This window comes from Panthera uncia, chromosome B1, assembly GCF_023721935.1.
Source record: "Panthera uncia isolate 11264 chromosome B1, Puncia_PCG_1.0, whole genome shotgun sequence".
NCBI lineage: Eukaryota > Metazoa > Chordata > Mammalia > Carnivora > Felidae > Panthera > Panthera uncia.
Window position 1 is genome coordinate 173,435,368 of NC_064811.1, and position 14,594 is coordinate 173,449,961.

At 40.6% G+C, this 14,594-nt stretch overlaps 1 protein-coding gene across 1 annotated transcript; it reads right to left on the reverse strand.

Annotated features, from left to right (window-relative positions):
• Nucleotides 1–1,530: 1,530 nt before the first annotated feature.
• On the reverse strand, nucleotides 1,531–11,736 carry LEPROTL1 (leptin receptor overlapping transcript like 1). Its single transcript, XM_049632522.1, has 4 exons — nucleotides 11,609–11,736; nucleotides 4,690–4,765; nucleotides 2,799–2,985; nucleotides 1,531–1,846 (listed from the first exon to the last, which is right to left on the reverse strand). The coding sequence occupies exons 1-4, from the start codon at nucleotides 11,622–11,624 to the stop codon at nucleotides 1,730–1,732; spliced, it is 396 nt and encodes a 131-aa protein (XP_049488479.1). The 5' UTR covers nucleotides 11,625–11,736; the 3' UTR covers nucleotides 1,531–1,729.
• Between the last annotated feature and the right edge of the window lie 2,858 nt (nucleotides 11,737–14,594).

Below are 14,594 nucleotides of genomic sequence, written 5' to 3' on the forward strand. Positions count from 1 at the left end.
GGGACAGCCACACGCAGGTACCTCATTCTGCTTCCCATCTCACAGCTAGAGTCACCACCTGGGCCTGGCAATAAAACACGTGGACTTTAGGCATCTTTAGTAAAAAGCTTAACAAACCCAAAATGGGTTCCCATTTTCTTCAGAAATAAATTTTATATAAAAGCTGTCATGATCACTCAGTTTTGTCTGAAGGCAAAACGATTTTTATGTAAGTATAGTGAAAAATCACACAAATATCCCAACAAAATACTGTCGGACCAACTTGAACATCTTCGTTACTAGCTCTTGCAAAAGGTACTGATAATTGTTGAAATGCAAATGACCACAACGATTTGATCATGCCTGGTTACTGGGAACTTTTTGGTCAGGTCTTCTGTGTCTGAAGCTGCTATACAGCTGGATTTGGCTACCTTGCATTAATTCACACAATAAGTGCCATTTAAAAGGAAACAGCAGATCTATCATGATGAAATAAAAATCAAAAAAGTTGAGAGGTATACAGGAAACTTGTCTTAAATATTTTTAAATTACATATGATATAACCTTAGAGAGTAAGAACTACAATTACCATGGTCTAAATCTTAAATTGTTAATGCATGACTTATGTGCAAGACTAACAAGTCACTTGTTAATCATGTCAAGGCCTTGCGGGGCAGGGCACTCAGCATGTAGAGCATAGCAAGTACTTTCCAGGTGAGATCAACACCTCTAATTTAAAGTGTTATCAAACTATATTTGGAAAGTTAATTTACCTAATATATACAACGTATAAAATAAGTTAAAAGGAGGAAGCAGGGAAAGGTTTCCCGGTCTAAATGATGCACACTACAACTTTTCCTTATCAGTAGTATGTTCCACTTCACCCACAGTAAAATATGAAAAGGCTGATAGAAGATCAAACATTTCACTTATAAATAGAAAGAGGATTAAAAAAAATGGAATTTCAACATCGTTTCTTCCCATAACGCGACTCACTCTATCTATAATAGACATAAATAAAAACCACCTCAAAAATCTGGTTTTACACGCTTACCTTTGAGTTTAACAATAAATTCCTCTAACGACTGAGAAGAAAAGCATTCCTTTGTAGCAATTCCGTAAAATAATTTTCAATCCACAAAACACCTGCTTACTGGCAAAACCAGCAACCTTTACGGAGGGCATGGGCATTAATACTTGGCCCCTCTGAGGTATAAATGCAGCTATATGCGTACTGAGTGTACAGTCTATAAGGTATGCCAATGGTCTGCATAAAATTGGGAGTGATGTCATCCTGACTGATTGAAAACTTTTTTTTTTAACTTTTTGCAATGGAGGTTAAATAATTTTAAGACAAAAGATGTCCTTTAGCCCAGTAATAGCCAGCAGAAATCTAATTCCTAACCAATGCAAATGGTTATTACATTTTAAAAATGCTTAACATTGCATGTTGATTAAAAAAAAAAATAACTAAACAGGGACACATAAATACTCAAATTCAGCAGGACACCACAGAAAGCATACTAGAGATAAGTGTGAAATCAGTCAAGCTTTTCCAAAAGAGAAAATCCTTTTAATCCTTCAGCAAGTCTCTGTGAAAATAGTATGCTTACAATAAAAGTGAGAGGGGAGCACTGAGAACACCCCCAAGAGGCTTGCTGTGCCACTCAGCATCCCTGCCCCATCTCCTGTGCGCGCGGATGGCCGACAAATGACAAGAAGTCCATTTGACAATAGTTCAGTAGTTCCTTCACCACTGCTGCCAGCTGAAGTCATCATTGCTTCCAAAGACCAAGAAAAAGCCCAGGATAGTTGCAAATATGACTGTGTTTCCTGTGAGAACAAGTGCACAAGCTCCCCACTCAATCTAGAGAAATAAGACAGATAAACACTTAAGTTAACAGATGTAGGAAAAACAGAAAGAAAATGAAAAGCAAATCTAGATTCTAGTTCTATGCCAATAATGATATAAAAACAAGCAAGATCTGTGATAGTAACTTTCGCTCTATTCAACACTTAATGGTCCTTCTATATTGCTGTTTTTAATTTGCTTCCTTTAAAAAGACAGGAAGTCATGAAAATGATCATTATTCAAAAGTTAGACTTTTGGATTCTGAGGAGGCAGCAGAGACTTCTACAACTTAATGCTCATGAAGAAATTGCTCCAACTCTTCTTCAGTGAATCTAAAATCTTATCTAGAGAGATTAAATTTAAAGTACCGGAAACGAAAACACACCCATGTACATTCTTTTAAAGCAGTAGGGGGAGTAATCGCCCCCTCCATGTGGAAGGGTGGTCAGTCCCTGGCATCTCTAAGTCCCCAGAGATGGGGGAATGAATCTGACTGGTGAGTCTGGGAGGAAAGACCAGGTATACAGAGCTCAGGCCCTTCTCCTCTTTCACACTTTCCCATGCAAAGAACACACTATCTCCTCAGGCCTTTAATCAGTTACAGAGGGCGGCCTGTGGTTGTTAAGCACTGGGTGAGAGGATGTGCCCACTTCTGAGAGTGAAGAACTGGTAAGCCAACTGTTGCCGAAGACCCCAGCCATGCTCTTCAGTATCATTCTTCCTCTTTTTTTAAAAGTAGGGTTCACACCCAGCGTGGCACCTAATGTGGGGCCTGACTCATGACCCTGAGATCAACACCTGAGCTGAGATCAAGAGTTGGGACGCTGACCCTACCGAGACACCCAGGCGGCCCTCTCCAATATCATTTTTATCAGTTAACAACAAAAGATTATCTCTATCCTTTTTCCTGAGACAATTTTAACCTAGTCTGATGTAAAATCGTTCATAGAAAAATATATACACTTACCAGATGTGCTCTGGCAAATACAATAGGGAGCCCAAAAGCTGAGACAACAATGCCTGTTGTAAGAAATATGGCAAGTTCCTTACAAGCATTACTCATAGCATCTGTATCATCCACTAATCTTCTTGCTATGCAGTATGGAATAGGTGAAAGGATGTAAAAAAACAGAACAAAGAGAGGCCAGTATTGGCTAGAAAAAAAAAATAAGTTAATGTAGTTTTTGCTATCTATGTCATTTTCCTACACATAATATACGCTTTTAAAAAATAAAGACCAAAGAAATATTGCAAGGTTCAAAACAAGACATAGTTTAAAAATAAACAATAACCTGAACACTGAAAATAGTAATAATTAGAATCATAGTATTCCTAAAGTGAATTATGACACAATGATTAAATATTCCTTATGTTAAAAAAATGCTTTATAAATTATAGCAGTTGGAATCAAGGACCAAAATTATTTTTCTTATTTTAGGCTATAAATAAAGAGGCATATGGAAAATATAAATAGTAACAGTAATTTTTAAAATTCAAGATTCATGCCCTTGACTTCTTGATGAATGACAGCCTTCTCAGGGTAAAGCTGGAACATCCCTAAACTCTCGTTAGGTCACTATGAACTCCCAAAATACTGAAATAAAAATGTAGAAAATGAACTGAAAGTAATATTGAAGACTTTAAGTTAGAATATAGAAAATAGATGGCTTTGAATCAACAGTCTAGCTATTGTACTGTGCCAGTGTAATTTCCTGGTTTGGATAATACAACTACAGTTATGTACGACAGCCACCGGGGGAAGCCTGTGTGAAGGATACAGGGGACCTCTCTGTACTATTTTTTTGCAACTTCTTGATAATACATAATCATTTCAACATAAAAAGTCAATTAAAAAAAAAAAAAGCACAAAAAGTGAAAACTCCAAGCTGCCCATGTCTCCCTACTTTCTCTCTCTTGCTCTCCTAACAACCTTCTTGTGGATCCTTCCATACTTCCACATGGATAAATTTTAACAATATGAATCATTGCACTTTTTCATTTAACAATGTATCTTGAACATCTTTATATATCAGCACTCACAGCTCTTGGCTCCTCCTCATTGTTTTTAAGATTGCCTACTATTTCCATTGATGGACATATTATAATTTAGCCATTTCTCTTTTGACAGGCCTTTAGGATACTTCCAGGCTTTTTTGTTATTACAGACAAGATTGTCATGAACATCCATACTCTCCCCTCACTACACATACCTTTGTAAACATCTGCCAGGAGACCTGTATGAGAAATTCTAAGTGGAAGGGCTAGTTCAAGGAATATATAGACTTTAAGAGCTACAAGGAAACTGGCTTCCAAGATGACAGACTACATGAAGCTATACCTCTCCCTTCTCATACACGACAGTGCCTGTTTGCCCCAGCTCTTACCTTCACCAAAGGATTTCATTTAATTTTGAGAGAGGCTGAGTATATTTTCATGCGCTTATTAGTAACTTGCAGTTCTTTTTTCATATTTATTGTTGATTTTTCTATTTAGTTTTATTTTTCTTACTAATCTATCCTATTAATTTTTAAAAGTTCTTTCTATCCTATGGAAAATAATTGCTTACATGACTTTATTTTCTTAGTCAACTGTCTCTCGACCCTGCTTCTGGTATTTTTTTGCTGAAAAGATATTTTAAATTTTCTTGTCTTTAATTTTATTAAGAGATGCTCAAAACTGAGCAGAAGTGCAATAACCAAAAAGTGATTTTTGCACTTTTAAAAAGATTTGTCCTTGGTAAATGAACATTTCTTAGGATTACTTCTACAGTAGAAGCTTTCATTTAAAAAAAAATTTAAAGCTTTAAAAGTAGAAAAAATTTACCCTAAAACACTAAAAAAGACAAAAATTTTACATACTTGTATATTGGAAGGGCACATCCAAGCATCAAAAACATCAGCCCAATTGCTCCTCCAAAGGATAAACTAATCAAAGCTGCAAAGTAAATAAAGAATCAAATACACATATTAATTATATTAAATTAATATTATTTTTATTAATATTAATATTAGCAATCTGAACATTACCTGTGATCCCAGAAGCAAAAAGCAAAACACAAAAAACGAATGCATTAAAAGTGATTTATCTTCAAGGGTGCCTGGGTGGCTCAGTTGGTTAAGCATCTTCGGATCATGATCTCATGGTTTATGAGATCGAGCTCCACTTGGGCTGGATTCTCTCCCTCTGCCCCTCCCCCACTCATACTCCTGTGTGCATGCACACTCTCTCGAAATAAACACTAAAAAAAAAGTGAGTTATTTTCAAAAGTGTAAGTTATCCATAGTTTCAAAATAAGTTTTTTGGGGTCATCTTCAAAGCAACATAAAGCAACACTGATTTTCAAGGCCCTGACCTATTGTGGGCACACCACCACATTCCCTCATTACTGTCTCCATTTCTTCTTTTCTTCTTTTAAATTTATTTTTGAGAGAAGGAGAGACAGAGCGTAAGCAGGGAAGGAGCAGAGAGAGAGGGAGACAAAATCTGAAGCAGGCTCCAGGCTCTGAGCTGTCAGCAGAGAGCCGGACGCGGGGTCTCAAACCCGCGAACCATGAGATCATGACCTGAGCCGAAGTTGAACGCTTAACAGCCTGAGCCACCCAGGTGCCCCACTGTCTCCAATTCTAATGAATATCCTAGCCTCCCAGATCAATGCTCTTCCAGTCATTAGTGTTATATTTACTCCACAGATCATTACAGTTTGAAAAACAGGATGTGGAGAAACTCTGCTTTCTCAGCTTTACTAGACTTTAGAAACCTTATCAAATGGGAAAGTCTCTCATGATCAGCTCCTGCTTCTTGCACATGCACCCTCACTGTGCTCAAAACTAGTAAAAGTATCCAAGGATACTGGTAGTTAATAATTTTAGTCAAGTAATTTTGGTCTACCCATGTGTCTGGAGGCACTTGAGACCATAACACTGTTTCCACTGTATTTCAAAGACTATCTGCAGAATTCTTTGGGATGCTTCCTAAAAATGCCAATTTGTGGGCCACAGCCCAGGACTCTGAAATTTTATCAAGCACCCTGAAGATTTCCTAAGAAAATGAAAGCTTGAAAATAACTGTCTGGAAAAGGTGGAATGTCAGGGGTTTTCTTAATCAGTTTGCCAAGTGAATCCTAAACGTGAGCTAATGTTATATCCTTTAATGTCCTCTACATATCTTTATAAAACAGTTAATCTGTGTTACCTTACATGGTTTCAAAAGTTACTCAGATGGCTTCCTTTCCTCCAAAGTTGACTCACAAAGACTGGGGTGGGGGTGAGAGGAAGAGAGAGCTGCTGTCAGTTGAGCAGCCGGTATGTACCTGATGCTTTAAATATCTGATTTCATCTTCTCCACAGTTTTATAAATTTGCAGTTACTAACTCTTACAGATCAAGTCAGAGAAATTTCAGGGGAGTATTTAGTTATTATTATTTTTTTGTTAATGTTTATTTATTTATTTGGAGAGAGAGAGAGCACGTGCAAGCAGGGAAGGGGCAGAGAGAGATAGAGAGAGAGATAGAATCCCAGGCAGATTTTGCACTGTCAGTGCACAGCTCGACGCAGGGCTCAACCCCATGAGCACGAGATCATGACTTCAGCCAAAATCAAGAGTTGGACACTTAGCCAACTGAGCCATCCAGGAACCCCTAGTTTTAGTTTTTAAAAAATGTTATCATGGGGGTGTCTGGGTGGCTCAGTCGATTGAGTATCTGACTTCGGCTCAGGTCATGATGTGGCAGTGTGTGAGTTTGAGCCCTGCGTCGGGCCCTGTGCTGACAGCTCGGAGCCTGGAGCCTGCTTCAGATTCTGTCTCCCTCATTCTGTCCCTCCCCTGCTCATGCTCTGTCTCTCTCACTCAAAGGTAAATAAAAACCCTAAAAAATTTTTAAAAATGTTACATAGTTTACAAAACTATAGCTAGGTTTCCTCCCGTAATTTCCTACATGTTAGAAAATGTGCAGGATAATGGGTACAAGCCTTCTTTGGTATCACTTTTTAAGATATCACAAGCTACAGACACATTCTATAGGTGAAACACAGTTTCTAAAATTAAACACACACACATACACACACACACAAAGCGTTGTGTTTTATAACTTTTTTTTACTATATATTAGTAAGTAGAAACAACTTTCTTGAATAGGCAGTTTATTAGTGGCTTAGAATTAAGCAAAGATACGAATGATCAATTTATTTTGAGTTCTATATAACCTATATTTCTGCAACTGCACTGGCTAAAAGAATAACTTAGGCGTTTTTTGTTTTTAATGCAGTCTATTAAACCTTAACAGAAACGTTAAAATCCAAAAGAGCTGTAGAAGGACTAAAAGTTACCAGGACAAAAGCTAACATATATAAACCAAAATTAACAGTAAAGGGGTTAAATGCTGCTCAGTACTACTGACAGCTTTCTCTGAATTAAAATGGTAATAATTGGGGTGCCTGGGTGGCTCAGTCAGTTAAGCGTCTGGCTCTTGATTTCAGCTCATGTTTTGTGAGACTGAGCCCCATGTCAGTTCTGCGCTGACAGTGCAGAGAGCCTGCTTGAGACTCTCTCTCCCTTCCTCTTTCTCAAAATAAATAAATAAACATTAAAAAATAAATAAATAAAATGGTCATAATCAAGGACATCCACTTACGTGGTAGGTCGGCAGATTTGGTTTTCCCTTAGATCACCGATGCAGGTCATGTAAAACCTGAACACATTTACTTAGTCCATAATACCATTATATTTTCAATGACAGAAAAAAGGAAAGAAAAAAGCCTGCACTTTTATTTTATAGCAAGTGAGGAACCTCAAATTTACAATGGAGTGAAATGTAAACTGTGAGGAAAATATTGAGTTTGTCATTTGTTTTGTTCAATTCAAAATAGGTCCTCAAAATCTGGCCCTGCTTACTCTCCTGACACACTCACACCAGGCTATTAGCCCTTGTACTCTGCACGTCAATGACACTGGCCTTTCCTCTCCTGGCAATCAGCAGGCTCCTTCCCCCACAGGGCCCTTGTACCTATTGTCCTTCTACTTCAGATACGTTTTCATTCATTCATTTCATTCAAGAAATATTTACTGCAAACCAACTATATAACAGGTGCTGGAGATTATTTATGTAAATAAACCAGACAAGGCCCTTCCACACTCATGAAGCTTGTATTCTGGTTTCATTCCCTTCCTCTTTCCTCCAAGTGAACTCGTCTATGTCCTTAAGATCTCAGCTCAATCGTTTCTTTCTCGGTGAAGTTATTCCAAACCTCCTGACTTGACCAATTCCCCTTATCATATTCATTCATTCATTCATTCATTCATTCAACAAATATCTACTGAGCACCTGTGTCACACACTGTTCTTGATACTAGAGATAAAGCAATGAAAAAAAAAAAAATCAAAGCTCTTGCTCCATGAAGCTTACATTCTAACAGGAGAACAAAATGGTAAAAAACCAAAAGTAAGCAAATGAATGTCAAGTGCTATGAAAGAAACCAGGTAGAGTAAGAAGGTGGAGCGCTTTTTGAGACACAGTGGCCTGGAAAGGCATCGCTGATGAGGTGACATCTGAGCAGAGATTTGTATGAACTGAGGAACTGAATCATGAGGATTTCTGGGGGGAGCGTTCCAGGCAGAGAGCCATGCATATGCAGAGGCTCTCTTGCCCTGTACACATCCCCTTTGCTCAGTTATCACAGCTATAATTTTATATCAATTTGTATCTGTCTTTCCTTGCAAGCTGTTAGCGCCACCACAGCAGGGAAAGAGTTTTTCTGTTGTTGATGCTCACACCCCAGCTCTCAACACTGAATAATAAATATTTGTAGAATGCATAAAAGGAAACCAAGGGGAGAAAAAGAGAGAAAAGGACAAAAGGGAAGAGGAGGGGAAGATCACACCAGAGTAAAAACAGCACATAACTGAAAGTCAGAAGACAATGGGTCCCTAGACCCTACTAGCCATTTACTGCCTACATCATAATATCTGAATGTCAGTTCTTTCTTCTATGAGAACTGGATTAGATCTAAAATGCAAATAATTCTGAGAACACTAAAGATATTTGTTATAAGGCATGCTAAAAAAGTAAAAACCATCTCCATTTTTAAATAAATTTTAATTCCAGTATAATTAACATACAGCGTCACATGAGTTTCAGGGAACCATCTCCACTTTTTCAATGTAGTTGCCAAACAGCTAAATTCACCACTAGAAATACTATATAGTAACAACTTATTTATCCAGAATATAATTTAGAATCCTGGAGGAAACAAGGGTCACTAAAGAGACAAAGCAGATGTCACAAAGCCCATACACTAAATCTACCATTCTTTATAAATAGACCCTTAGGCTCCTATTCAGCCGACATTGATTTATTCATTTTTGTGATTCCACTGTTGTGTGTGAATTTCAGCAGAATAAAAAAAGAATTTTAAGTCATATATGTTCATTTATAGTATTTTTTCAATAGCAATTCATATAGCCAGAACAAAATTAAGTGAAGAGTAACCTTCCCCACCCAGAAATGATCACTGTTACATGTAACCTGGGACATAAAATTTTCTAAGTTTGAAGATCTTGTTTCCCATATTGAGACAAATGAGAAAGAGGAGGCAGAACTGCACATAAGCAAGATCTGCCCTCTGACAAGAGAAAGGAGACTGAAAAAAAATTTAAATCAGGCAGAAAAACCTCAAAAAGCATACTGGTTTATGGTAATCTTGGCCAAAAGGCAAGTAGCTTTACTACTTGATGGTCTCTGGGGGGTAACTCTTTTATGACAAAGAACAATTATTTATGTTCTTATCAAAAAAGGAAGTCTAAATTTTTTTGAGTACACTCTTAAAAAGTTAATGAAAGATTTCTTTTAAATAAATAGAAAATGAAAACAAGGTAAGATTCGAGTATCAAAAAACTTCATGTGACATCTCACTGCCCAGTCATACTGGATATAATAAAACAAAAACAAAAACAATGGGGTTAAATTGCTCAAAAGTGTTCTCAAAACTTGTGAAGTTTCTCCAATCTTATGAAATCAGCAACTAGGCTGATTTATACATAAATTTCATCATTCGTGTATAAATGGATGCCCCAGATGACACATCAATAAGGCAAGAATTTATACTGTAAATGAGTGATGAAACATTTGGAGGGCAAAACTCAGATGAGTCTAGTTTCTACTCCCAAAGCCTCTAGGCTAGGGATGATGGAACAGTCCAATTATTTAAACTCTCTCGAGACAGGGTGCTGATTCTGTGATTACAAAGAAATTAGAGTAGCAGGGACCAGTTCCCTAACCTGGGAGTTGCTAGAAAAATCTAAACATAACCGAATAATATGGCTTAAGAAATAAGTAATGGTCTCCAATGATAGCAACACTCCTGCTTAATATAAAGATAGCCCAACAGAAAGAAAATATCCTGATAAACAATCATAACAATCAAAAAATCTTATTGAAACCAAAAGTGTAAGTACAATTCCATCTGTGGCACTTTCACCTGATTCATATTTTCCTAGATTCGGAGAAGGAAATTACAGTTATTTTCCTACAACAGAGACTCCCTACGTTTATGACACTGAGGAAATGGGGAAGAACTAGGAAACTGGCCACATCCTTAAAACCACAGCATTCTACCCTAAATGCCTTTCCATACAAGGATTCAAAAAGGTCTATTACAGTTCAAAAAACAGATCGAAAAATTATCTTTGTTGCTCAAATTACCAAGTTTTATATCGGAAATGAAATGTTCTCAGACATTAAAAATACACCAGAAAGAGTAAGAAGGTGACTCTGGGAAAGCAGTTCAATAAAAGTTGTCCTGAAGGAAATAAATTATGCAGAAAAAAACACTATCAAAGTTCTTCATTTCCTGCATGCCTGCCCCTTCTACAATTCGCAGGTCAGGAAACCAACGTAATTCGTGGTCAAAAAGTTGAAAATGTTGTCAATGGTATTTCTAATCACACTGACAAAATTACCAAACAACTGGAAAGATTGCAACCTTCCTTATTTCTAAAGGAAATATACGAATAAACCAGTAATTTTCCATGAAGTTTTAAACTATTTTATTAAAAAAAAAAAAAACCCCAACTGAAACTTTGAAATATAAAAGCCTCAACGTGCAACTTGTGGAGAACAGGAGCACCTCGGGGTCGCTCATACGGTCTAACACTATCGGAAAAACAAAACACAATCAAAACGCATCAGTTTTTGGAGTCAGTGAAGCTTCGAGCACAGGTCCTGAGAGTGGATATGCTGGCCAAGGCTCCGGAAAGAACCGTCCCCAAGTCCTTCCAAGGCTTTCCGGAGGGACTCGGTTCGGCTCAGCACCCCAAGATCGCACTTGTGCCTTTAAGCGGCAAATGACACTGATTTCACGTAACTGGCATCTCTAGCGGCCTCATCCCCCTCAAAACCACTCTCCGCTCGCCTCTCTCGCGGATGCAAACTCCTGCAAAACGTGTGGGATGCCCGAGGCGCTGCGGGACTCTCGCAGACCGCGGACCACTTCATTCTTTGTACGGGGGCCGATGGGTGGGACAGAGGCTGCCGAGATCAGCAGAAAGCGGGCGCCGACGGTGAAGCCGCCGCGCCCGCCGGCCTTTCCCGGAGGGCGCCGCGCCCAGCTCTGCTACGAGGCTGCGAGGGCGGAGGCGGGGGTCCAGGGGCGGGGGGCGGCCGCCAGCGCGGGGACCCCGCGGCGCGCGCCGGGGCCGGGAAGGCGGCAGGCGGGGGCCGCGTGGGGCCCCCTCCCCCCCTCGGGCGGTCACCCAGACCTCCGGCGCCCTGCGCCCCAGGCCCACCTTTGATGCCGGCCATGGCGGTGACGTCGCTCCTGGCTCCAGGATCTGAGGCGGCGGCGGCGGCGGCGGCGGCGGTAGCGGCGGCCGGGAGATCCGAGACGCACGGCGGCGGCGGCGGCGGCGGCGGCGGCGGCGGCGGCGGCTGCCAGACAACACCCGGAAGTGCACGACGCAGCACTTCCGCCGGCGACTCGCGCCCGCGCGGGGGCGCGGGGGGCGCGCCGGGCTGGGGGCGGTCGGGCAGGCCGCCACCTTCCCTGCTTCGCTGCTGTGCGGCTCGCTGCGGTCGCCGGCGTTCAGTCCTCGCCTCGGTTCCATGCCCATATTCCCCTCAGGCTCGGGCGAGCTCCACTCCGAAGCCTTCGTCGCGGATTCCGCAGCCTCCCTGATTCTTGGAGGATAAAGGAGCGGGAGTAGCCGCCGTGCTTTGGGAGGCATGGGGGGATGTCCTTGGAGGATCATCATTTAAATGTGATCTTTAAAGCGCACCCTTTTCTCTCTTCTCCCTTGCTTTGCAGTAGGAGAAATAAGGCTAATTAGAACGTCTGCACTTGGCTCCCCGATTTCCGACACAGCTGGGGTTCTGTTGAGACCCACCTCCAGAGATTAGGAGCAGCAGGACCCACTACAAACAAATACAAATTTAAATACAAATCCGATCTCTTGGGAGTCTGTGAGAATCGCTGTTTTTGTTTTTAGTAGTAGCAGGGCTAGAGGAAAAAGGAGAAAGCAGAGGTACAAATACATTTATTTAAGTCATCCTACAAATGTATCGAACGCTTACTATGTGTGGGAACAGGGCTCGGCCCTGCGGTGAGCAAACCTAGATGCGGTTTCTGCCCTGAAGGAGCTTGCAGTTTGTAGAGAGACACAGCCCCCCTGCCCCCCCGCCCCCGCAAAAGGTAAAATTGGGACTGATAATTGCTAGGAAGAAGGGTAGATAGTCCTTTGAAAGCCTTTATTTAGATAAGAGAGATTTCCCCAAGGGAGGGACAAGGGAAGTACGAACGGGTGCATAACTAGAAGACAAAAGGGAAAAACCGTTATGGGGAAGAGAAAAATATGTTGGGGGTGCAGGTTGGGGAGTGGTTGGATGGTGAACTTGGGAGGCAAACTGGGCCCCAGGAGCCTGGTCTGTTGGAGAGAGGACAGAAGGCCCGGGGGACTGCTCTGTGTCAGAGTAGGACAGCAGCATCCTATATTAGATTTCTCCCCCTTTCCTGAGCAATAAGAATCTTTCGAAAGTTTTTTTTTTTTAATGTTTATTTATTTTTTAGAGAGACAGAGTGTGAGCGGGGGAGGGGCAGAGAGAGAGGCACAGAATCTGAAGCAGGATCCAGGCTCTGAGCTGCCAGCACAGAGCCCGATGGGGGCTTGAACCAGGGGCCATGAGATCGTGACCTGAACCGAAGTCAGATGCTTAACGGACAGCCACCCAGGCGCCCCTTTTGAAGAGTTTTTAAAAGTTACAGGTGGAGGTGCTTGACATAAGATTTGAATTTTTCAATCTTTTCAGTCACTGGGGTAAGAAAAAGTGGCATGTACAACTTTGTTGAGTGAATGGTTAAAGAGATTTTTCCAAAATGCTTTAAGATGAGAGGTCCTGGGAGCTAAAGGTATTGCCCTACCCTGCTTCTCTCCATTACTTTCAGGGTTGAATTACAATTTTTTAAGAAAGAGGTCACTTGAGGCTTAATGCCCCCCAATAAATCTATAGATATCTTATGGAGCAGTAGAATTCTTTTCTATTCAAGTTAGTGCAAACAATTCTGGTGTTTTCTGTATCCAGAAAGTTTCCATTTAAGGATTGTAGCAAGCTTGAACATATGCTATGGACATGTTGCTGTTCAGACAGTCTGTGAACCACCAGCTCACTTCTCTAAACTGAAGCAGGTGTATGGGTCCTCCTCCCAACCATCTTGAAAGGAGTAGGTAAAATTCCTGGAGAAGTAAAGGATTCCATCCCAAATGGTCACCATCAACACCTTTCTTGTTTTGTTCTGCAGTATTCATCCTCGAAAGCACAATGGTTGAGGGAATATGATAGAGATAGCTGCCCAGTGGTGGTGGTAATCGTGGTGGTGGAAGTGATAGGTTCTTATCCCATAGATTCCTAGCTTCTGGGGGAAAGATCACATTTGAGGAAGCCTTTCTCGGCTTCCACAAGCCCCAGTAACTGAGTTAAGCACTAGTCCCCTAATTTTCTCTTGGGAGTACAAATATTCATCCTTGATGACATTAACAGGCAACTAGGATTGTTCTTCACGTTAGAAGGATCTATCTACTTCTTTTGCTTCCATGGTCACAATCCAATGAGATTATGCTCCGTTGATTTTTCCATGAGATCCGCAGTGTTACTAGCAAGAAAAGACTCACTGCCCTAAGGACTATTTTTGGTCTACTCATGTTGTCTGGAGGCACTTGAGGCCATAACAACACTGTTTCCACTGTATTTCAAAGACTACCTGCAGAATTCTTTGGGATGCTTCCTAAAAATGCCAATTTGTGGGCCACAGCCCAGGACTCTGAAATTTTATCAAGCACCCTGAAGATTTCCTAAGAAAATGAAAGCTTGAAAATAATTGTCTGGAAAAGGTGGCATGTCAGGGGTTTTCCTAATCAGTTTGCCAAGTGAATCCTAAACGTGAGTTAATGTTATATCCTTTAATGTCCTCTACATATCTTTATAAAACAGTTAATCTGTGTTACCTTACATGGTTTCAAAAGTTACTCAGATGGCTTCTTATCCTCCAAAGTTGACTCACAAAGACTGGGATGGGGGTGAGAGGAAGAGAGAGCTGCTGTCGGTTGAGCAGCCAGTATGTACCTGGTGCTTTAAATATCTGATTTCATCCTCTCCACAGTTTTATAAATTTGCAGTTACTAACTCTTACAGATCAAGTCAGAGAAATTTCAGGGGAGTATTTAGTTATTATTATTTTTTTGTTAATGTTTATTTATTTATTTGGAGAGAGAGAGCATGTGC

Bases quoted from the DNA above. Each gene is read 5' to 3' on its own strand.
- LEPROTL1 (XM_049632522.1), bottom strand. The intron at 2,986-4,689 runs GTATGTAAAATT...TTTTTTTTCTAG, and splicing joins TGTGCCCTTCCAATATACAA to CCAATACTGGCCTCTCTTTG. The intron at 1,847-2,798 runs GTAAGTGTATAT...TTATTTCTCTAG, and splicing joins TATTTGCCAGAGCACATCTG to ATTGAGTGGGGAGCTTGTGC.